This window comes from Mustela erminea, chromosome 16 (assembly GCF_009829155.1).
Source record: "Mustela erminea isolate mMusErm1 chromosome 16, mMusErm1.Pri, whole genome shotgun sequence".
NCBI lineage: Eukaryota > Metazoa > Chordata > Mammalia > Carnivora > Mustelidae > Mustela > Mustela erminea.
In genome coordinates this window covers 4,992,307-5,018,294 of record NC_045629.1, presented here as the reverse complement: position 1 = coordinate 5,018,294, position 25,988 = coordinate 4,992,307, and the positions used below count along the sequence as shown (strand labels likewise).

The 25,988-nt window shown below is 39.0% G+C and overlaps 1 protein-coding gene across 4 annotated transcripts in view; it reads left to right on the top strand.

Moving 5' to 3' along the window:
* The window catches only part of PXDNL (peroxidasin like), a 491,033-nt gene that overhangs the window by 395,818 nt on the left and 69,227 nt on the right, over positions 1–25,988 (top strand). For all 4 annotated transcript variants that reach the window (XM_032315673.1, XM_032315672.1, XM_032315671.1 and 1 more), the window contains one exon: positions 1,689–3,192. In XM_032315673.1, the coding sequence (XP_032171564.1) occupies positions 1,689–3,192 (1,504 nt within the window). The remainder of the gene's footprint in view (positions 1–1,688; positions 3,193–25,988) is intronic.

Sequence of the window (25,988 nt, the reverse complement as noted above, 5' to 3'; positions counted from 1 at the left end):
AACTGTAATTCAAAAGAAAAGATGATAAATAGATATTCAAACCTGTCAACTTCTATCAGCTATATATGTCTAGTACATCTAGGGAGCCCATTTTAGGTGAACTTACTTTTGGAATCTGAAATATATTACTCCTTCCTATGAAAAAAGCTTTATTCCCAGGGTAATGGTCCTCTCCTTGTTACTGGAATCACCTAAATCATTCAGTGAATTTATTTGAATTCCTTTCTCTACCTATAACATATCTACCCTTCCCAATTGTTTTTGTTGTTGCTGTACTAAAGTTCTCTTGTATTTTTTTTCTAAAACCAGACCTTTATTTAGTAAATGTTAAATGAGAGTGATGTAGAAATCTTTTTGATTTTCTAAGTCTTTCTTTTTAAAGTGAAGTAAAAATGTGATCCTTTGCTATACACTATTTGTTCTGTAAGCACAACAGCAACTTTTAGAGGTTTCTTTACTCCCCTTCAGAAAATAAACCAAGATGCTGTGCACAAGTGCCTTTCTGTGCTTGGCTCACCCCTATACAATTACTTAAAAAGCTCTATTTAATAGCTCCCATTGATCCATTGTGTCTTGGGGTTCAGAGTTTCCTTAACTAAAACATCCAAGTGAAATTTTCATTTAGTCCATATTAGCACTTGAATCAAAGTTCTAGCTGTTTAATTCCAAGTCTTGGAATTTTCAAGATTAACTGTCTAAATTCATAACTAGAGAATAAGCAATCAATATCTATAGAAATTTAAGTTTGCTAAAATATGCATGTTCATTACCAAACTGAGTATATATTCTGATCTAAAATATTAAAGAATTTTTACAAAATTTTCTCAAGAAAAAAAGCATTCTGTTGTTCTATCTCTCTTTTATTATTCGTAAAGTTAAAGACCTCCCCCACCCCCCCCCACCCCCGCTCCAGGATCAGTTTGCCCTAAAAGTGAACCCAGGATCCATGTCTTTATATACAGGAAGATTATTGCATCTATCCAAGATTAAGATATCTCAGGGTCCAGCCAGAGACCAGCTTACACAGCAAAAGGACAAATGGTCCTGGTATCATTAGCCAGTTTCTGATGATTAAGTAGGGATAATAACTCTTAGCAAATAGGATTTAGTGAATAGTCTTTGAGGATTTAATATTATGCTGCAATTTTAAGCTCTGTTAAAAGATTGGCTCCAAAACGCCTCCAGGTTATATTGCACATTCCCAGGGGAATGACAGCTTGTGGTAGTTTAAAAGTTACTGCTAAATTCCTTTTTATCAACTATCACGCAGGTTAATATTCATACCATTCACGCTAGCACGTCTTAGATCCTGTCTTCCAGGAGAATAAAACCTGAAAGAAAGAAATCGGAAGTGGAAAAAACAATATTACAATCTCGTGATGAGGGCTTACCAAACAAACCCTTACCAATATTGTATTGGTAAAGTCACAGAATTAAGAGTTTGATGGGAATTGGGACATGTCTCTCCTTTTCTGGTCGTTCTAGCCATTAGTGTCTCGTCATAAGAGAGGCATCGCTAAGCACCCCCCCCCCCATTTTTATTAGAACTTTCTGTTTTGTCCTAATGGATGTAGGAAAGATTTCTGCCTGCCTAGAATGGCCCATCCCTAGGGCACCTTGGGTTGAGGTCTCCCTCTCGCTCCTCCTCAAGGACAGCTCTCTTCATCGCCTCTGCGGCTCTGTTTCAGAATTCCGCTACAATGACTTGGTGTCCCCGCACTACCTCAGCCTCATCGCCAACTTATCTGGATGTACAGCCCACAGGCAGGTGCCCAACTGCTCTGATATGTGTTTCCATCAGAAGTACCGAGCCCAGGATGGGACGTGCAACAACCTGCAGCACCCCACGTGGGGTGCCTCCCTGACTGCCTTTGAGCGCATCCTGAAGCCTGCCTACGAGAACGGCTTCAACCTGCCACGTGGGGTCGGCCGTCACACCCTGTCGGGCCGGCATCCGCTCCCACCGCCCAGGCTGGTCTCCACAGAGCTGGTGGCTACGGCCACTGTCACCCCTGACCATCAATACACACACATGCTCATGCAGTGGGGCCAATTTTTAGACCATGATCTGGACCACACAGTGCCTGCGTTGAGCACATCTCGCTTCTCTGACGGGCGGCTGTGTAGCTCGGTGTGTACGAATGATCCGCCTTGCTTCCCCATCATCATTCCTGACTCTGATCCCCGAGGGACTCGAGCGCCATGCATGTTCTTTGCACGCTCCAGTCCCGTGTGTGGCAGCGGCATGACCTCCTTGGTGATGAATTCAGTCTACGCGAGAGAACAGATTAACCAGCTCACAGCATATATAGATGCCTCTAATATCTATGGGAGTTCAGAGCGGGAATCTCAAATTCTGCGAGACTACTCAGAGCCCCGAGGACTCCTGAGGACAGGCTTGCCATGGGTCCCATCCGGAAAGCCCTTACTGCCCTTTTCCTCGGGCCCACCGACTGAGTGCACAAGGCCAGAGCAGGACAGCCGCAGCCCCTGTTTCCTGGCCGGGGACCACAGGGCAAACGAGCAGCTGGCCCTCACAGCCATGCACACCTTGTGGTTTCGGGAACACAACAGGGTCGCCACGGAGCTGTCTGCCCTGAATCCCCACTGGGACGGAGACACCCTTTATCATGAAGCCAGGAAGATTGTAGGTGCTCAGCTGCAGCACATTACCTACAGCCACTGGCTGCCCAAGATTCTGGGGGAACCTGGCATGAAGATGCTGCAGGATTACCAGGGCTACAACCCCAATGTGAATGCAGGGATCATTAACTCTTTTGCTACTGCAGCCTTCAGATTTGGTCACACGTTAATCAATCCTATTCTTTATCGACTGAATGACACCTTCGGAGAAATCCCTGAAGGCCACCTTCCACTCCATAAAGCTTTCTTTTCACCCTCCAGAATAATCGAGGAAGGTGGGATAGATCCACTCCTTCGAGGGTTATTTGGTGTGGCCGCTAAATTGCGGGTGCCTTCCCAGCTGCTCAGTGTAGAGTTAACCGAGAAGCTGTTCTCCATGGCCCACTCTGTAGCGCTGGATTTGGCTGCCACCAACATTCAAAGGGGGCGAGACCACGGGATCCCTCCCTATGCTGACTTCAGAGTTTTCTGCAATTTGACATCTGTTGAAAATTTTGAGGATCTTCAAAATGAGATTAAAGATTCAGAGATTCGACAAAAACTGAAAAAGTAAGTGTGCAAATGTTGCTTAGATTTATATGTTTCCTGGGAGAGGGAGAAGTGTTAAAGGACATTTTGTATGGATGGATTTGGTTGCCTGGGGATGATAACTGCAGAGCCTTTAAGATTGTTATTGTGGGAAAAGTCAAATACTAAAGGAAGGATTTCTAGAGACTAAGCCGTAAACCCCTCTGTCTATCCACTTTCTTTGTAAGTGTAAATATTGCTGCCTCCCTGCTAGTACTTGCTAGTACATTTCAACTAGAACAGGTGGGCTGGTCTCCTGCATTCCTGTTGGGTGGTAATCCTGTCAAGGCCTTTTTATTGATGCACTAAGGTCTAAAGTTCGAATGTAAAGCCTTATAATAAGTCCATCACATTTGCTTTTTTAGGCAGAGCGAAGTAGGGAAATCAAAACATAAATTAGTTTTTGTCGAACAAATAATCTAAATTTATCATCAGAATGTAAGTCGAGGTTTATTCACTACATCATTAGTGCCTTTCAGTAAAGTATTAATATTACGTTCTCTACATGTGAGATTCAAATCTCCTTTTCGCTTACAAGTATGGGACATTTCCAGGAAACAACTCCAACTGCTCCTCATGCTTACCCTCCTTCACCCTCCAGAATATTAAGAAAAAAAAATTAAAGAAATATTTTATTAAGAAGTTTTGTCTGTAATTGGCTAAATATAGAAGATTAACATGCTTACTGATAGCTTATGGTATATTAATCTGAAATCTTTCATAGAAGCTTAAAATTGCAAATTATGGTGCTAATTGTCAAGATTAGGCCCTTTCTTGTAATATTAAGGCTATTTTTTTATGCCGCTAGAATTTATTTCATACTTAGGCAGAATATTAGACTAAGAAAATGTGTAATATATGTAGAAAATATCAGAGCATCATGCAGATTGAATTTGCAATCACATTGACTTTGGATTCATAGAGACCTGGTTTAAATCTCTATTCCATCACCTATTAGTGATGAGAGCTTGTGAAAAGTATTTGAACAGTTTTAAATCTCAGAATACATATAAAATGAGAAAACACTACCTCCTTGTCGGAGTTGTTCAAAGGTGAAACTATATAGAATGTATCAGATGCCTAGTTCAGTTCTAGTGCATCATAGGTGATCAATAAGTCTTACCTGTGGATAGATTTATTGTAACATTATGATTTCAGTTGTCAGCATCATTATTAGATTGCACATGTGCTCTGATCCAGCCCTGTGCTAAGCACGGAGACCCTAGATGAAAGAAATAGCTTTCTGGAGAGCCAGGCAGCATGCAGGGAGCTGGCTGTAATTGGTGTGAAAAAGACTGTCATAGAGATGGGAATTGAATGTTATGGAAACACAGAGCTGAGAAATGGAAAGTATGTGTAAGAGTCACCCAAGCTACTGATAAAAGATGCCATTTGATCTTCTCTTGGAATTTTCTGAGTGTGATAAATTGAATGAAGTGGGAATGGCAGGCAGTATCCCAGGGAGAGGGAAAGAAGCAGGAAGGCGTGGGGCTGCATGGCAGGAGGGGGTAGAAAGGTGACAAGGGGAAGCTTTCAAAGGACCCTGCATGCCATGCAAAGGAGTTTGATCTTCATTCTCTGTAAAGCAAGAGAGTGACTCCGGGAAGACTTTTCTGTGAAATGCTAACCTGCACAAGCTGTCCCGGGAGAAGGAGAGGCTAGCAGCAAGGAATTCCATTCCACCACAATTCAGGTGAAGAAAGAAGAAGGGGAGATAGGCTCTTGGCAGTCTTTGCAACACTACAATCATTTTAAATGTTTCCTATAAACACGTCATCTACATTGAATAAACCTGGGGGCAAGTCTTGCTTTGTGACTTATTGGGGTCCCACTTCTCAACTTGCAGCTAACCTATAAATTCATCACCAATTATAGAGTAGGAGCAATGTGTCCTTTTAAAATGTCCCCATCACAAAGTCTTCCTGAATCCTCTGGCTCTCACGTATGATGGAGCAGGCTGCATGTCATTGCCACACACCTCATTAGACTGGAATATAGATTCAGGCCCTCTGCTGCAGGACGCACACTCCTAGTGGCCAGTGCAAGGCATGACTGGCCTCTGAGATGGACAGTGGCTCATACACTGCACATGGAGTGTTCACACACCTGGCTTTCTTTGTCCTCCTTTAATGCATTTGGGATGTTAACACCGAGTCTTCTGAAACCTAGTAATGAGTCTTTATCCCTGCTTTGGGGAAGGCTTTAGCCTGAGGAGAGCAGGACTGACCAGCATGAGTGGATGTGGGGAGGCCAGGAAGCTGACTACCTTACTTTCCTCTTAGGCTGCCAAGTGTCTTGCTTTGCTCTGGCATTCATAGTGAATTTATAGAACAGCAACCTCAGAATCATTCAACCACGAGCACAAAAGAGATAAGTTGGGGTTGTGTTTACAGTTTCCATCTTTAAATTCATAGATAGCAGTTTGTCAGGAGCTGATTTCACTAAGGAGGGTGCCATGGCTTTCCGTATGCCCATTTACACACTTACTGCTTTACTCTCGCCTCTTACTTGTTACTTCTTCTCCTTTCTGTGTTATTTTGCAAGTGTGGTTTTAAGTTTGTTTCTAAACCACTTTAGTCAAATTTAGAAACAAGTAGGGCATATCATTAAATCAACAAAATAACAGCTGAAAAAAAATCAACAAAATAAATACTGCCCTGGAACGTTAAAAACTCCATATTTCAGATAATTAGGACAGCTTAAGAATTGACTGAAGTGGAGAATCATAAAAATAATGCATACATATGTCCTAAGTATTTTAATTTTACACATTTGAGCACACATTAAGTCCTGTAACTTGTGCTTTGGGGCAGCAAGCGGGGAGGGTGCAAAGTCTGTGTTCTGGTTTTGTCATTGCTGGTTTAATACAGATCTGCTGATTAGAATTCAGAAGCTTGTGCCCAGGCTGAATCTTTTGTGTGTAAAAGTTTGTTTTGAAAGGGGAATAGGAATTTTCCAGGGAAGTGATGGTATGAATGCAGTTTCCTTGTACATGTTTCTATCATTCCCCCATAGTAACATAACATGCAACTAATTGGCATTGATGTTTGATTCTCCATTTGACAACCCTTCCCAAAACACTGAATTTTGTCTTCACAGGAATAAGTACTCTCCTCTTTTACACAAAGGCTTCATTATTTTATGTAACATTTAAGGAATTGCATAATCCAAATCACAAGTATGACTGTGATGAGCAAGTGGGTAAACTCTGCTGACTCCCAGGTGACAGCTCAACCAACAGCAGCTGCAGCTCAGACAGGAGCCCTTAACCCCAGGGTCATTAGCCATCATCTCTGTGGGCAGGAATGGGGAGCACCGGAAAATGAGGGTTTCAGGGAAGAAGAGGTTGTTTAAAATAATTGGTATTTGCTGTACCTTGTACAAATTTTGCAATAGTTAAAAATATTTGGGACAACCTGGTGATTCACAGACCTGTACTAAAAAATAAAAAATTAAAAAAATACAAAAAAAATATTTGGGACATAGAGAAGGGCTACATGGGATAGTGTAAAACTAAGAGAAACCTCAGAGGGTGATGGGGGAATGAAAAGGTGGTGCCAGGAGGCCCAGGTTCCTTCTGTTTGGACAGACTGAGTTGTGCAATCTTGGACGACTTTAGATTAGCTTTTGTTCTCTTACCTATAAAGTGAGGTTGTTTCACTAAAATGTCCTTGAGGTCCTTTCAGGTTTAAGAGCATATATATATATATATATATATATATATATATATATATATATATTTTTCAGTTAATGACTATGTGATATAATAAAATGGTAATTCAGAACGTGCTCTTTAATTAATAGTTTTAATTCACACATAGTATCTTCATATTCCAGAATATATCACCTCATCTTTATGTGTCATCTGGTATACAAAGCCAATGACTTTTCTTTACTTCAGTTAATTTTGAAGCCTTGTGTCAGTTTACCACTCAGAAGTAAAATCTGATTTTCCTTGTACCTTCACATTGGATCTTTAGGTAGCTTTTAAAAAGCCAGAACAACATGCAGAAGACATGCTACAACTTTCCTCTTGAATGACCAACAGTTTTGCCATGAGGAATACCTGGTCTGTCACAAGAAAGCCACACTGGGGCATTGTTTTAGTCAGCTTTTAGTTCATTTCAGTAAGATTGGTGAGGTACTTGAGATTCTCCTCAAGGAGCTCAGAGCCTGGGGTGTGGGGAACTGACAAGCCACATAACCCTGTCATGTGACATGCGGAGCCACAGCAGCTAGGAGATCATGATGGATTCCTTCAAGAAAGTGGTGTCAAAGTTCTATCCTCCATATTGTTTTCACAGTGGTTGCATCAATTTACATTCCCATTAATAGTGCACCAGTGTTCCTTTATCTCCACGCCCTCACCAACAATTATTATTTCTTGTCTTTCTGCTGTGACCCATTCTGACAAGTGGGAGGTGATATCTCATTGTGGTTTTGATTTGCATTTCCCAGATGATGAGTGATGTTGAGCATACAAACAAGCAAACAACTCTTAAACAGAAAAGAAACTGATGGTTTCCAGAGGGAGGGGGGCTGGCAGGATGGATGAAATAAATAAAGGAGATTAAGAAGTATCAACTGACAGTCATAAAATACATAAGTCATGGAGAATGAAAAGTACAACGTGGGGAATATAGTAATGTTGTAATAACATTGTTTGGTGACAGATGGTGGCTATACTTATTGTAGTGAGCACTGAGGAATGTGCAGAATTGTTAAATCAGTAGGGTGTATACTTTGAGATATAAGAAATATGAAGGAAAGACCTGGCAGGCACCAGAGCTAGTGTGATTAGTAGGAGAAACTAGAAGCCATTGGTCTTGCTGACTTGTAGAGTGTGCTGCATGGAAGTGTCTAATCTAGTAATTAGCATCTAACTTATCTCACTCCAAAGATATTAAGACTTATGGGTGAAATGGACACTTTTTCCCCAAGTGGAATCATAGATAGAATCCGGATAGATAAAAAGGAAAGCAGCAGGAGCTCTAGAAGCAGCAGACAGGAGCTGTATCATACCCTTTGGCTTTTATTGTGCTCACTTCACTTCTCTCGGACCCAAAGACCTACAGCCTTTGCTAGGATTGTGAAATGCACAGGCTTCTTAACTCCCTCCAGTGCCAAGAGCTGCAGGAATTTCTTTCTTTCCTTTCCCCCCCTTAGTCCTTTCCTTCCTCCTTCTCACCCTCTTTCCTTCCCCCTTTCTCTTTATCTTTTTCTTGTCAAAAATGTTTAAGTTTTCGAAGTTGTTTAAAGACTACATGAAAATGAATGATTTCTTTTTTTATAGGGTTGTTTTCGCTCTAAAATATCATGCTGTTTCTTTTTATTCTTTGCAAGACATATAATGAGCTGAATGTGAGGATTAATTATCCATTGAGTGGAGAACATAAATTTTCAAACACAGAGAGGCCATTTCGATGGCTATTTTTGAATCCTCTTTTGAAAATGTGTGGATTTTTTGTGGATATGGTTACTTTTGTTCTTTAATAAATACAAGGTTATTTGTCTCTCATTATCACAGGGATGTGCAGCTGCCTCAGCTTTATTAAAGGATAGCTTATAATTCACCAATTACATAATTTATATTCAGTACATGCACCTATCTAATAGCTGCTTCATTTGATACTATTAAAGAAACAAAAACATTTAGTTTTCCCCCCTTTCTCCATCCTGAGTACCATAAGGTCAGACTCTGCAATGTTGCCTTCTCAACAGCTTGCACCATCTGTCTCTATCCCGACACTTGAGGGAGGCTGGTCACCTTTCTCGTGTCTTGGCCTTCCTTTCTCAAGATTCCTGGCTCTCATTCTTCTGGATGTTTCTTAACTTCCATATTCGTACCTGCCTTAAAGGACTTTTCATCAACATCATCTCTTCACCTTTATTGAATGGTTAGTATGTTAGCAACCTTAGTTTCTGTGAAATAGTGTTTCTTAGGCATTCCATGTTAGACCATTAAAAAAATATGGTAGGAGTTATGAATCTTCCTTTGCAGAGAAATACAGCAAAATTATGTACCCCCAATTCTGCATGTATATTTTAGAGCACTCAGATTCCTAAAGCCACCTGTGGATACTGTTTTCTCCTATTGATTTAACAAACATTTGTTTGGAACCCATATTTATTTAACACCTCCCTTTTCCCCTTAGGGGTTCCCACTTGTGTGCAGTGGGTGCTCCCCTACCTCCTATCTCAAAATGGTTGTGCCCTTAGCCAAAAACAGCCCCAAACTTGAAACTACCATCTGTTCTTAGTCCTTGCTCAACTGTCCTTGTCTCCTATCCCTTAGGAAGGAGTGACTTTGTTCTTTCAGTTACAGAAGGAGACTAGACTGTTTAAATATAGCCAGGCCTCCAGAGGACCAGAATTTTCTCTCCACCTCTTATCTCTGCTCCTTTCTGCTCAGGATTTATTTTTCATTCTCCCTCAGCTCTCTTATCTCCTGTTTTATACATATGGTGCACTGCAGACGGCTCTCTCTTAGCTCCCAAGGTCACATACAGCATTTCATGGCATAGCTCGCACAAGATGCCTGAGTATCATATTTTCTCTAAACAGTAATTTTATTCTTTTTTTCTTTTTTTTTTCCTTTTTTTTTATTTATTATTTTATTTTATTTTTTTTTATTTCCAGCATAACAGTATTCATTATTTTTGCACCACACCCCGTGCTCCATGCAATCCGTGCCCTCTATAATACCCACCACCTGGTACCCCAACCTCCCACCCCCCGTCCCTTCAAAACCCTCAGATTGAAAAACAGTAATTTTAGAAGTATACCATCTTATACGATTATGCCAAGTCATATTGCTTGACTCTAAAGGCCATTTTCAGAGCCTTCCCTCACCTGGTCATTTTCATCCCATTGCATTTCTTCTTTTCTAGAGAACATATTAATTTAATGACCGGATTCCAAGAGAATGTTCTTCTTCGTTGCAGATAAATTGTCTAATTTATCTTTGAGTCCCCAGAGATGAGCCCACGGCCAAACGCAAGGCAACAGCTTTGTAGACATCGGATAGTCTGTTCAGGGAAGTGTGGCAGCCTGGAGAGGTTCATTTTAGTTCCCCAAGGGCCCTAGATTCAAAAACTATTCTCAGTTTGAACACCTTGGCCAGATGAAGTTTTCTTAGGTGTAAATTGGGTTTTTACACTTATCCATCCATACCAATTCTTTTTTTTTCATCAAATATTTAGAGTCCTCAATTAACTGCAATATATGCTTATTGTATATACAAAGGAATAAATGTTACAGCCCAGCAAATATATGCGTTTAATTCTTGCATTACCTTAACCCCAATTTCAAAAAATTAAAAACTCATTCAATCAACCCTGTAGCCCTGAAACAAGGAAAACACAGGACTGAGCAAATAAAAAGTGACAGGAGGACAATTAAAACTCAGGCTGTCAGTCAGTTATACCCAGAGGTCCAGTTCTTAGAAGGCACTCAAGACCATTCATTTAGCAAAAATGGATTGCAAAATAATTAATTCAACACTTGAAAGCATGACATTTAATGACATTTAATTTAGCATCAGTTTTGTGGATTTTATAGTGATGAGCCTAGGTAATTGTGTTTTAGAAATGAATTTCTTTCAGAATCTGCTTTTATTCCTACCTTTGAAAATTGATGCTGTATTAGAATATTTTATAATGCTAATCATTCGACTGAAGAAATTTATACTGTATTATACATTTATATTATACTAATGCATATTAATATTGTTATGATCATATATAAGATGATATTCTAATACTTTGTAGAAAACTTTATAATGAACATAATATATGCTTCATTTTATTTTTAAGTTCCATTTTGCTGAAAAATATATCTGGATGCAGTTTAATGTATTTCTTCTAAATTCCTCAAAGCTGACTAAACTAAAATTACATTTTTAGTCATATGGTTGCTATAACACACACTAAGATGCACATTTTGAGTGTACAATATGATGACTTTGAGGAGTATTCATACCTATATAATCATCACCCAGTCAAGACCACATTTCCTTGCCTCAGAAACTCACTTCACGCTTTTTACTTTCACATGCTTTTTATTTTCCTACCTGGCCTTCCCCAGCAGCCACAGATCAGATTTTGATCACTGTTGGTTTTACCTGTTCAAGGACTTCGTGTAAATGGAATCATACTGTCTGTTTTCTTTTAAGCTTGTTTTTCTTTTAGGCTTGTTTTTCGTAGCATGTTTTTGAAAATTCATCTAGGTGTCAGGTGTGTCAATGGATGATATATTGTGTTGTTAATGTGAGTAGCATTATTTATATGAATGTACAAATATTTATTTATTCATTCATCTGAGGTGGCCATTGGGCTTTCTAGTTTTCACTGTTCTTAATGATGCTGTCATGAAGACTTATATGCAAGTCTTTTTGTGATTTATGTATCCATTCCTGTTGAACAGAAATCTAACAGTGTCTTTTCTAGATTACTTTGGAACTCTACGTTAGTTTCTTCCTCAGGTTGGATATTTTCTGCTAATTTTCCTTTCAAGTTCACTGACACTTCTGCTGTTTTCAATCTCCTCTTCAATACAAACAAGTTAAATTTTCATTTCAGTTACACTAGTTCTAAAATTTACATTTTTTAAGGTTCCTAATTCTCTGTTGACATTTATCTAAATATTAACTCGTTAAGAACACAACATATTTAATTTTAAAAATACATTGAAGGCTTTAATGTCCTTTCCTAATCAGTTCACCATCACAGCCATTCTTTTGGAGTTGATTACTTTGACTACTTATGTTCTTATGTATGGGCCACATTTTTTGTTTCTTTGTCTGTCTCATAACTTTTTAAATTTTTTACTTTTTATTAACATATAATATATTATTAGCCCCAGGGGTACAGGTCTGTGAATTGCCAGGTTTACACACTTCAAGCATTCATCATAGCACATACCTGCCTCAATGTCCAAACCCAACCACCCTCTCTCTACCCCTCTCCCCCCAGGAACCCTCAGTTTGTTTTGTGAGATTAAGAGTCTCTTATGGCTTGTCTCCCTCCCGATCCCATCTTGTTTCATTTTTTCCTACCCTATCCCCTAAACTCCCACATTGTCTCTCAAATTCTTTGTATCAGGGAGTTCATATGGTAATTCTTTCTCTGATTGACTTATTTCGCTCAGCATAATACCCTCTAGTTCCATCCATGTCATTGCAAACGGCAAGATTTCATTTCTTTTGATGGCTGCATAGTATTCCATTGTGTATATATACCACATCTTCTTTATCCATTCATCTGTTGATGGACATCTAAGTTCTTTCCATAGTTTGGTTATTGTGGACATTGCTGCTATAAACATTCAGGTGCACGTGCCCCTTCGGATCACTATGTTTGTATCTTTAGGGTAAATAATGCAATTGGTGGGTCATAGGGTAGCTCTATTTTCAACTTTTTGAGGAACCTCCATGCTGTTTTCCAGAGTGGTTGCACCAGCTTGCATTCCCACCAACAGTATAGGAGGGTTCCCCTTTCTCTGCATCCTCGCCAACATCTGTCATTTCCTGACTTGTTAATTTTAGCCACTCTGACTGCTATGAGATGGTATCTCATTGTGGTTTTTTGATTTGTATTTCCCTGATGCTGAGTGATGTGAAGCACCTTTTCATGTGTCTGTTGGCCATCTGGATGTCTTCTTCTTCTTCTTTTTTTTTCATCTGGATGTCTTCTTTGCAGAAATGTCTGTTCATGTCCTCTGCCCATTTCTTGATTGGATTGTTTGTTCTTTGGGTGTTGAGTTTGATAAGCTCATTATAGATTTTGGATACTAGCCCTTGATTTGATATGTCCTTTGCAAGTATCTTCTCCCATTCTGTCAGTTGTCTTTTGGTTTTGTTGACTGTTTCCTTTGCTGTGCAAAAGCTTTTGATCTTGATGAAATCCCAATAGTTCATTTTTGCCCTTGCTTCCCTTGTGTTTGGCAATGTTCCCAGGAAAAAGTTGCTGTGGCTGAGGTCGAAGAGGTTGCTGCCTGTGCTATCCTCAAGGATTTGGATGGATTCCTGTTTCACATTAAGGTTTTTCATCCATTTGGAGTTTATTTTTGTGTGTGGTGTAAGGAAGTGGTCCAGTTTCATTTTTCGGCATGTGGCTGTCCAATTTTCCCAATACCATTTGTTGAAGAGACTGTCTTTTTTCCATTGTACATTCTTTCCTGCTTTGTCAAAGATTAGTTGACCATAGAGTTGAGGGTCTATTTCTGGGCTCTCTAGTCTGTTCCACTGATCTATGTATGTTTTTGTGCCAGTACCATACTGTCTTGATGATGACAGCTATATAATAGAGTTTGAAGTCCGGAATTGTGATGCCACCAACTTTTCAACATTCATCTGCCTATTTGAGGTCTTTTCTGGTTACGTATAAATTTTAGGATTATTTGTTCCATATCTTTGAAAAAAAATGATCGTATTTTGATAGGGATTGCATTAAATGCATAGATTGCTTTAGGTAGCATAGACATTTTCACAATATTTGTTCTTCCAATCCGTGAGCATGGAACATTTTTCCATTTCTTTGTGTCTTCCTCAATTTCTTTCATGAGTACTTTATAGTTTCTTTTCCTCCTTGGTTAGATTTATTCCTAGGTATCTTATGGTTTTGGGTGCAACTATAAGTGGGATTGACTCCTCAATTTCTCTTTCTCCTCTCTTGTTGGTGTATAGAAATGCAACTGATTTCTGTGCATTGATTTTATATCCTGACACTTTACTGAATTCCTGTGTAAGTTCTAGCATATTTGGAGTAGAGTCTTTTGGATTTTCCACATAAAGTATCATATCATCGGCAAAGAATGGTAGTTTGACTTCTTTTTTGCCAATTTGGATGCCTTTAACTTCTTTTTGTTTTCTGATTGCTGAGGCTAGCACTTCTATTACTGTGTTGAATAGCAGTGGTGATAATGGACATCCCTGATGTGTTCCTGACCTTACCAGAAAAGCTCTCAGTTTTTCTCCATTGAGAATGATATTTGCTGTGGGTTTTTCATAGATGGCTTGATGATACTGAGATATGTACTCTCTATCCCTACACTCTAAATAATTTTGATCAAGAAAGGATAGTGTGCTTTTTCAAATGCTTTTTCAGCATCTACTGAGAATATCATATGGTCTTATTTTTTTTTCTTTTTTTTTTCAGATTATTTATTTATTTATTTGACAGACAGAGATCACAAGTAGGCAGAGAGGCAGGCAGAGAGAGAGGAGGAAGCAGACTCCCTGCTGAGCAGAGAGCACGATGTGGGGCTCGATCCCAGAACCCTGGGATCATGACCTGAGCCGAAGGCAGAGGCTTTAACCCACTGAGCCAATCAGGCGCCCCTTTTTTTTCTAATTTTAATGTATTGTATCACATTGATTGATTTGCAGATGTTGAACGAACAAACCTTGCAGCCCAGGAACAAATCCCACTTGGTTGTGGTGAATAATCCTTTTAATGTACTGTTGGATCTTATTGGCTAGTATTTTGGTGAGAATTTTCACATCTCTGTTCATCAAGGATATAGGTGTGTAGTTCTCATTTTTGATAAGGTCTTTGTCTGGTTTTAGGATCAAGGTAATGCTGGCCTCATAAAATGAATTTGGAAGTTTTCCTCCCATTTCTATTTTTTGGAACAGTTTCAGGAGAATAGGAATTAATTCTTCTTTAAATGCTTGGTAGAATTTCTCTGGGAAGCCATCTGGCCCTGGGTTCTTGTTTTTTCGGAGATTTTTGATGACTGCTTCAATCTCCTTACTGGTTATGGGTCTGTTCAGGTTATAATTTCCTCCTAGTTCAATTTTGGTAGTTTATACATCTTTAGGAATGCATCCATTTCTTCCAAATTGTCAAAATTGCTCACGTATAGTTGCTTATAATATGTTCTTATAATTGTTTGTATTTCTTCGGTGTTGGTTATCATCTCTCCTCTTTCATTCATAATTTTATTTGTTTGGCTCCTTTTTCTTTTCTTTTTGATAAGTCTGGCCAGGGGTTTATCAATATTATCAATTCTTTCAAAGAATCAGCTCCTAGTTTTGTTGATTTTTTTTTTTTTTTTTTTTACTTTTTGGTTTCTATTTCATTGATTTCTGCTCTAATCTTTATTATTTCTCTTCTCCTGCTGGTTAGGCTTTCTTTGCTGTTCTTTCTCCAGCTGCTTTAGGTGTAGGATTAGGTTGTGTGTTTGAGACATTTCTTATTTTTTGAAAAAAGCTTGTATCACTATATCTTTTACTCTCAGGACTGCCTTTGCTGTCTCCCACAGATTTTGACCCATTTTGCTTTCATTATCATTTGTTTCCATGATTTTTTTTTCAATTCTTCTTTAATTTCCTGGTTGACCCATTCATTCTTTAGTAGGATGTTCTTTAGCCTCAGTATATTTAAGTTCTTTCCAAATTTCCTCTATTTCCTCTTGTGATTGAGTTCTAGCTTCAGAGCATTGTGGTCTGAAAATATGCAGGGAATGATCCCAATCTTTTGGTACTTGTTGATACCTGATTTGTGACACAGAATGTGATCTATTCTGGAAAATGTTCCATGTGCACTAGGGAAGAATGTGTATTCTGTTGCTTTGGGATAGAATGTTCTGAGTGTATCTGTGATGTCCATCTGGTCCAGTGTGTCATTTAAGGCCTTTATTTCCTTGTTGATCTTTTGCTTGGATGATCCGTCCATTTCAGTGAGAGGAGTGTTAAAGTCCCCTACTATTACTGTATTATTGTCAATGTGTTTCTTTGATTTTGTTATTAACTGGTTTATATCATTGGCTGCTCCCATGTTAGGGGCATAGATATTTTCATTGTTAGATCTTTTTGTTGTAAAGACCCTTTGAGTATGATATAGCATCTTTCCTCATCTCTTATTATAGTCTTTGGCTTAACATCTAATTGATATGATATAAGGATTGCTACCCCAGCTTTCTTTTGATGTCCTTTAGTATGGTAAATTGTTTCTCACCCTCTCACTCTAAATCTGGAGGTGTCCTTGGGTCTAAAATGAGTTTCTTATAGACAGCATATTGATGAGTTTTGTCTTTTTATCCATTCTGATACCCTGTGTCTTTTGACAGGGGCGTTTAGCCCATTAACATTCAGGGTAACTATTGAGAGATATGAGTTTAGTGCCATTGTATTGCCTGTAAGGTGACTGTTACTGTATATTGTCTGTTCCTTTCTGATCTACTACTTTTAGGGTCTTTCTTTGCTTAGAGGACCACTTTCAATATTTCCTGTAGAGCTGGTTTGGTGTTTGCAAATTATTTCAGTTTTTGTTGTCCTGGAAGCTTTTTATCTCTCCTTCTATTTTCAATGATAGCCTAGCTGGATATAGTATTCTTGGCTGCATATTTTTCTCATTTAGTGCTCTGAATATATCATGCCAGTTCTTTCTGGCCTGCCAGGTCTCTGTGGATAAGTCTGCTGCCAATCTAATATTTTTATTATTGCATGTTACAGACTTTTATACTGGGCTGCTTTCAGGATTTTCTCTTCATCACTAAGACTTGTAAATTTTACTATTAGATGATGGGGTGTGGACCTATTCTTATTGATTTTGAGGGGACTTCTCTTCACCTACTGGATTTTGATGTTTGTTCCCTTTGCCATATTAAAGTAATTCTCTACATAATTCACTCCAATATACCTTCTGCCCCCCTCTCTCTTTCTTCTTCTTCTGGAATCCCAATTATTTTAATATTGTTTTGTCTTATGGTATCACTTATCTCTCAAATTCTCCCCTCATGGTCCAGTAGTTGTCTCTCTTTTGCTCAGCTTCTTTATTCTCCATCATTTGGTCTTCTATATCACTAATTCTCCCCTCTGCCTCAATTATCCTAGCAGTAAGAGCCTCCACTTTTTTAAAAAATATTTTTTATTTCTTTATTTGACAGACAAAGATCACAAGAAGGCAGAGAGGCAGGCAGAGAGAGAGGAGGAAGCAGGCTCCCTGCCGAGCAGAGAGCCCAATGTGGGGCTTGATCCCAGGACCCTGGGATCACGATCTGAGCTGAAGGCAGAGGCTTTAACCCACTGAGCCACCCAGGCACCCCAAGAGCCTCCATTTTTTAATTGCACCTCATTAATAGCTTTTTGTGATTTCAGCTTTGTTAGATTTTAGTTCTTTTATTTCTCCAGAATGGGCTTTTATTTCTCCAGACAGGGTTTCTCTAAGATCTTCCATGCCTTTTTTGAGCCCAGCTAGCACTTTCAGAATCATCATTCTGAACTCTAGATCTGACATTTTACTAATGTCCATATTGATTAGGTCCCTATCCTTTGGTATTACCTTTTGTTCTTTTTTTGGTGGTGAGTTTTTCTGCCTTGTCATTTTATCCAGATAATAATATATGAATGAGAGAATAAAATACTTAAAGTGTGGCAAAGACCCCAGTAAAATGTGCATAACCAAATCAGAAGAGACCCCAAATCATGGGGAGAAGAAAGGGGGGTAAAAAGAAGTTAAAAAAAAAAAGTTAAGAAAAGATCTTAGACTGGTGAATAGAGCAATCACCCACTTAATTTTGGGTCTATTTTGGTCTCTTAAAAGAAACTACCTCTTTTAAAGAAAGAAAAAAATGTATATATATAATACCCCCAAATAAGGGCAAACATGATGAAGGGATGGATTATGACTGTAAGATGAAAATTTAAAAAAAATAATAAAAGGAGTTATGTAAGATAAATTAGTTGGGAAAAGAAAGAAAAAGAAAGTGGAGAGAATTTGCTCAGGCTGGAAACTAGAACAAAGCCCTGTGCTAGATTTAGGGTATATCTTGTTCTATTAGAAGAAGTTGTATCCCAAAATGTTTTAGAAGAAAACAACTCTATATATATACAAAAAATTAAGTTAGATACAATGAAGGATAAAATATGACTATAATAATGAAAGTTCCAAAATAGTTTTTAAGAAAGCTATTGTTAAGAAAAACTAGTTAAAAAATATTAAAAGAGGAAAGAGTAAAAGTTAAAAAAATTATAATAAAAAAAATAAAATTGAAATAATTAATTAACTTTGCAAGACTAAAGAATCATGGGGAGAAATCCATGAATTCCATGCTCTGCTATCCCATCCTCTGGAATTCCACTGTTCTTGATAAGTGAGCTCAGTCTTGGCTGGATTTCTTGCTGATCTTCTGGGGGAGGGGTCTGTTGTAGTGATTTTCAAGCGTCTTTGCTGGAGGCAGGATTCCACTGCCCTGGGGCCTGGCTAAGTAATCTGCTCTGGTTTACTCTCAGGAGTTTTTGTTCCTTGAATGCTTCCCATAGAGCTCTGGAGGACAGGAGTGAAAATGGTGCCCTCCCAATTTCCAGCCTGAGGAGCCGAGAGCTTGGGGCCCCATGCTTCAGTGCACCCTGGGAGAAAAGTGCTGAATTACTCCTGGCTCCCTGGTCTGTGGCCGTGCTCTGAGCTCACCTTGCCTGTGACTGAGTATTTCTGTCTCTGGCACACAGCCCCATTTAGAGTCTCAAACCCTGTAGATCTATGACTCTCTTCTGGGGCGTCTTCCTGGATCTGCCACTTGTAGGGTCCCTGCTCAAAGAGCAGTGGCCCTCTGTGCAATGGATCACAGTTTAAGGTAACTCAGAGCTGAGAGCTCACTCTTCTGCTCCGTCTCTGTAGCTGTCTTCCCTGCTCTAATACCTGCGAGCTCTGCTGTACTCGGACACCCTCAATCCTTCTGTGACCCCATGGGACCTGAGATTACACTGTTCCCGTGAGAGCTCCACTGCCCCTTAGCCTCTGGAGTGATATCCCTCGGTGGAGCAGACTTCTTGAAGTTCTGATTTTGTGCTCTGTTGCTACTCCACTTGTCGGGAGCTGGCCCCTCCCCCTGCACTCTATCTTCTTGTCTGTTCAGATTCACTCTTCCGCATGTCCTACCTTTCAGAAAGTGGTCGGTTTTCTGTTTCTAGAATTGCTGCTGTTCTTCTCTTTGATATCCTGTTGGGTTTGTAGGTGCTCAGAATGGTTTGATAAACTATCTGATCTCCTGCTACCTGATGTCATCTCAGGCTACTACTCCTCTGCCTTCTTGACTTCTCCCTCTGTCTCATAACTTTTAAATGCATATTAACTACTGTGATTCCACCTTGGACTAGCCTAGGCTTTGCTTTATGCTTCGTCTGATTGGAAATGTGGAAAACTCAAGGTGTTATCCTAACGTCACTGACTTGGGAGAACCAATCTCCAAACTCCATCTCCCATCCAGTTGCTAGGCTTTAGGCTTTCTTAAAGTAGGTTTTATCCTTGTAAAGTTAGCTCTTATTCTAAGACTTGGTATGTTGTACCTTGGCTATTTGTCTAGGGTGTTACTAGGTTCTTAAGCGGCTCTTCCTGTTCTGATTCAATGCCCTGTGGTAGTTGCTCTCAGTAAGATTCAGGTAGTTCTTCTGCTCAGAGGCTGACCGACCCTTCCCCAGGTCTGTGGGACACCTCATTTCAGGGCCTTCCCCACTCCTCTGTTTCAGCCACTTCAGCTGCTCTGAATTCTCATGGGGACCATTCAACACAACACCACTGTGAATTCTAATATAGCTTTGGTTAAATTCTAGCAACCTTCATGGCCTTGAGGAAATTTCCCCCAGGCAGAAAGCTGGGCCCTTGTCACAAGTTTCCCTTTCCTCAGGTTTCTTAGTTTTGGGCTGCCTACTGTCCAATGTCTGAAAACCAGGCACTCTAATGTTTTGAACTCTTTTATGGTTATTTGTGATGGAAAGACTAGTATCTTTCCAGTTATAACACCATTGTCAGAAATAGAATTTAACATTCATTCTAAATTATGTAGTTCCCCCCCTACAATTTAGCTTTAGTGCAATTATTTAAACAAAAGTTTTGACCTTCGTTAATTAAGTCTATATTTTAGGTTTCTCTCTACTTCCACCTGATTTTCTACCGCCCTTTTATATGTTTTCCTGCACTGTTTTCTTATAGCATCATTATCATAGCAGAGCACAAATTAGAGCACATCACTTCTCCGCGTAAAAACATCATGGGATTTTCTCTTTCCAATTAGGTTAAGAAAAATATTGTATTTGGGGACTAATCTGTTCAGATTCTGGTACTAATCTAAATTTTCAGCTATGTTTCTTGTTTTCCAAACTAAACCTGACACTATGCTTTAACTATAATGTTATTCACTTTCTCCCTTTCCCTGAGAATGCCATGATCTTTCTGGCATTTATACCTTTGCATAGCTATTCCTTCTTCCTGGAAAACAGAGATATCTTTTATCTACTTGGGTAAGACCACCTCAGTCTTCCAGACTCAATTCAAGGTTTTTGAGTTTTGCTACCTCTGTAGAGTCAAGTTTTCTCTCTTTCTCTAAACTTTTCCTCAGTGGTTTGTTAGCACTTAGTTCTTATTTATAATAAAACACTTCTTATTTTAACTGTTTACATACTCAACTTTTTCATTAAACTGCGAACATTCTCAAGAAAAATACCATATTTCTAGGGTGCTAGGGTGGCTCAGTCAGTTAAGCGTCCAACTCTTTGTTTTGGTTGAGGTCATGATCTCAGGGTTGTGGGGTTGAGCACTTCTCAGCGCAGTCAGCTTGAAATTCTGTCTCCCTCTCCCTTTGTGTCTACCCTGCTCTCTCTCTCTCTTTCTTTAAAATTAATAAATAAATATTAAAAGAAAAAGAAAAAGAAAAATAACATATCTCCTTAAACTTTTTATACTTCATGTCTAACAATGTCTGTTTCTTAGTAAATATTTATTAAATAGACAGAGGGTTAATGAATAGATTACACGAGTTGTTTTTTTTTTTTTTTTGCTTTATTTTGTTTTGGTTTTGAGGTAGTTGCTTTGGGTTTTAGGGGTTTAGACTATGTAACTCTTAATAAGTAAATTTAAATTGAAATAAATTTTAATATATTACACAAATAAATTTAAATGTATCTTAAACTACAACTACAAAAAAAAAAAACCCTCTGAAAAAAGAAATGTAATTCATTTGTGATTTTAACATGAACATGATCATTGGGACTTACTTGAAACTCCCTTCCAGTTAAGGAACTAAAATCTGAATTTTAAACAGGTATGCTTATTTTTTCTTATTTTGTAAGGACTTCTGACCATGAATAGTCCTCAGTAGATAAGCACTTAAAGGACAATAGTAGACTGAAACATTTTATCAGCTTTTTATTTATGAGCCCAAATCCTAAATAAAATGTTTTGGTTAAGTATCAGGCCTGATTTGTATGGGTTCGTACATGACCTTTCTGTGAAGACCATCTTAAAATGGCTATGGCAAAAACATTCATTAAAATATTAAAAAATAAAATGTAACCATCAGGTTCTTTCTCAGCTTTCAAGTGGAAAAGTTAGTTTTCAGAATCTAACAATATGATCAGTTCCCTGTCTTTCCTACTGTGAGCTAAAGATAGGAAATTGCTTTATTACAAGCTCTTGAGGAAAAAGCAGGGATTATTGGAACTAATATTTTGACTAACACGTACATTGTTTATTTGCTTTTTTATTATTTTCTTCCCAATTCATGTTCACATATATGTAGATCTAATAGTACTCAGTTATCACTGAGTTATGTGGAAACACAGGCAGCATACATTCTGCTGAGGAAGGTCTTTGGGAACAGTGGGTCATCCCAGGTCCATGTGTCACACTGTCCTAGAACACACACACACAATGATGCTGCCAGTGGGGCATCTCAACACACAGTATCTGCCTTGACATGTGCAAAGGGAAAAGAACTGCAGCTTAGCCATTTCGATCACAAATCAAATGTAATGAAGGCTATATTTATATTCCCCATCAAGTCTTTCCCTTTTTTTTCTCAAGACTGTGGGTGGTCTGCTGAAGCCGATTTTCCTGACTGTGAGCCTATTTATTGCCAATCTATAGAACAGATTTATTTCTCAGCCAAGTGGAGCTAAGATCCATTAGTGTCAGTACCTGTAGTAAGAAAGGCATATGTAGCCATAATTTGTTACAATCTTATATAATCTTCCCTTAGAAAATGAAGAAAGGAGCAATGGGGTAGCTATGGAATTATATTGTGACAGTCCCATTATCCGATGACATTATGCTGGTGATTTAGAAGCAGGCAGGCTAACTGCCCTGAAAGTCAATTGAAGTAAGTATGGGTCTCATTAGGCAGTAATAGATTTTTTTTTTTAAGTTTTTTAAAGCTATTTTTTTTCTCTTCTGAAAAAAAAAAATAAGGAAAAAGAAAGCAATAACATAACCATGTGTTGCTTGTTTTCCAATATGTCTTGTCCTACTGTGATGTTTCCTACCATTCATATTTCTTCAGTTACTCTATGATAGTGTTTTTACCCATTGTTTAACCAAATCATATCATGTCTGTTAATCTTTCCATGTCATCCCTTCCATAATTTCACCTTTTATTTTTAAATTAAACGTACACTTCTGGGCACCTGGGTGGCTTAGTGGGTTAGGCCTCTGCCTTCAGCTTGGGTCATGATCTCAGCGTTCTGGGATCGAGCCCTGCATCGGTCTCTCTGCTTTGCAGGGAGCCTGCATCCCCCCAACACCCCCTACCCCCATGCCTCCTCTCTGCCTACTTGTGATTTCTTTCTCTGTCAAATAAATAAATAAAATCTTTTTTAAAAAGTACACTTCTTTGAAAAAATTTTGGTTGTTTCTTTTGTCCCATAATTTTCTTAATTTCTTTTTAAAAATTTCTTTAGTAAATTCCTATTTTTGAAAACTTCCTTTTTTGGTGACTTAACTTTTCTGTTTGCATGAAGATTATTGGTCCTCTTAGTATCATATCAATTGCACAGACATTTGTTAGGTGACTGTGATTTATAAACCAGGACTGAGAAAGAGGAGGCAGTGCAGGTGAATTAAATGACATTTCCACATTTAACAATCTCTCAAGTGTGATTTTAAGAATCTGTTAAGCTCTATTTCAGGAATCACAAAGGCTGTTTTGTGATTTGCCCAGTATCTGGTACAGTGTTTATAAAGTTAGGGGATGATCCAGGATTGCAAGCCTTAAAGTGTATACACACACATGTTTCAGAAGCACATGTGACCATGTGAACACATTGCAAGCTCTTTCTCAGGCCTGGGGAAGTGGGGGGACCCTGGCGGTTCCAGTTCTGAAGAGTTATTTTCATTTGCTTCATGATAAATCTGCCTCTGACTCAGTAACTAGATCTACCTACTGCAAATATTTTCCTTGCCCAAGCATGTATTTTTTGTATGGGCATCTTTGCAACATGTGAGACAGAGATACAATGATCTTTGTGTCTTTTTGTGTCAGTTCCAATATGCACCCTGGGGTTTTCCAATGAAAATAGGTAATTGGTCATGAGAAAGAGGTCCAATCCCTTGGGGAGCTCTTGGGCAGGCATAGGACTTCCAGGCATTTGTGACCATAGGACTAGGGCCATATACATCCAGACACTCAAAAATGAAAGATAGAACTATGAGTGATGAAATTTCAGAGTAAATGTGAATACTACTCAAGCCAGACTCTCACACAGGTTTTGCAAACTATAGCCTACAGGCTGGCCACTTATTCTTATAGTTTTATTGTTACACAGCCATATCCATTTATTTGCATATTATCTGTGGTCAGTTTCCCACTATAATAGCAGGGTTGAGTAGTTGCAGTAAAGATTCTGTGGCCTGAAAAACCAAAAATACTTATTATTCACTATGTAAGAACAAGGTTGCTTATGCCTGCTTTATGCCTGTGAATAAAAACACAATAGAAGAATGTTATCCTTTGATGAATTTCCCTAATCTCTCTCAAGACTCAGGGATGATACCACTCATTTTACACTTGTAATTTTCTCATATCAAAATGAGACAGTCACATATCAAAATATCCCTAAATAGAAGTTATGTCTTTCTTGTTGACCTTTCAAATTTTATGGATTTTATAAGGCAACAATTTAATATATGAGGTTCTATTTTTGAATAGTTCTTCATGTTCTAAATGAATAGAATATTTCAAGTGGATCTTTTCTATGTGTGCCGTGAAGACTTATATACTTTCTATGCCATTATCTTGTGAACTTGTGCTAACTTTCCCAAAGACACACATTTGGCAAATAGAGAATATAAACTTTAATCTTAATTTATCTGATTAAAAAGTCTAGGCTTGAAGCTGTTTAATTTAAAGAATAGGGGGGAGGAGTCAAGATGGCGGAGAAGTAGCAGGCTGAGACTGCTTCAGCTAGCCGGAGATCAGCTAAATAGCTTATCTAAAGATTGCAAACACCTGAAAATCCATCAGCAGATTGAAGAGAAGAAGAACAGCAATTCTGGAAACAGAAAAACAACCACTTTCTGAAAGGTAGGACCGGCGGAGAAGTGAATCCAAAGCGACGGGAAGATAGACCCCGGGGGGAGGGGCCGGCTCCCGGGAAGCGGCGGAGCAACGGCGCACAAAATCAGGACTTTTAAAAGTCTGTTCCGCTGAGGGACATCGCTCCAGAGGCTAAACCGGGGCGAAGCCCACGCGGGTTCAGCGTGGCCTCAGGTCCCGCAGGGTCACAGAAGGATCAGGGGTGTCTGAGTGTCGCAGAGCTTGCGGGTATTGGAACGGGAAAGCCAGCTACAGAGACAGAGCCGACAGTAAGCTCACAGCTCGGGGTTACCTTGAACCGGTCGCAGGCTCGGTGAGCTCAGAGCGCGGCCGGAGGTCAGGCAGACGGGAGTAACTGGGCGCTGTTCTCTGAGGGCGCACTGAGGAGTGCGGCCCTGGGCTCTCGGCTCCTCCGGGCCGGAGACCAGGAGGCCGCCATTTGTATTCCCGTCCTCCGGAACTCTACGGAAAGCGCTCAGGGAACAAAAGCTCCTGAAAGCAAACCCGAGCGGATTACTCACCCCGGCCCCGGGTAAGGGCGGTGTAATTCCGCCTGGGGCAAAGACACTTGAGAATCACTACAACAGGCCCCTCCCCCAGAAGATCAACAAGAAATCCAGCCGAGACCAAGTTCACCTACCAAGGAGTGCGGTTTCAATACCAAGGAGAGCAGCAGAATTCCAGAGGAGGAGAAAGCCAAGCACGGAACTCATGGCTTTTTCCCTGTGATTTTTTTTTAGTCTTGCAGTTAATTTAATTTTTTTCTTTTTCATTTTTTTTTTTTTTTTTTCTCGCCTTCGGGTAAAATTTTTTTTTTTTTTTAACTGTTACCTTTTTCTTTTTTAACGATTTTTTACTAGTTTATCTAATATGTATATTTTTTCCTTTTTACATTTTTCTTAGGTGTTTTCCTTTTTTTTTTAAATTCTTTTCTTTTCTTTTTTCTTTTTTTTTTTTCTTTTTTCTTTTTTTTTCTTTCTTCCTTTTTGAACCTCTTTTTCTCCCCTTTCTCCCCCCTCACTATTTGGGATCTCTTCTAATTTGGTTAAAGCATTTTTTCCTGGGGTTGTTGCCACCCTTTTAGTATTTTACTTGCCCCTTCATATACTCTTATCTGGACAAAATGACAAGACGGAAAAATTCAAGACAAAAAAAAGAACAAGAGGCAGTACCGAAGGCTAGGGACCTAATCAATACAGACATTGGTAATATGTCAGATCTAGAGTTCAGAATGACAATTCTCAAGGTTATAGCCGGGCTCGAAAAAGGCATGGAAAATATTAGAGAAACCCTCTCGAGAGATATAAAAGCCCTTTCTGGAGAAATAAAAGAACTAAAATCTAACCAAGTTGAAATACAAAAAGCTATTAATGAAGTGCAATAAAAAATGGAGGCTCTCACTGCTAGGATAAATGAGGCAGAAGAAAGAATTAGTGATATAGAAGACCAAATGACAGAGAATAAAGAAGCTG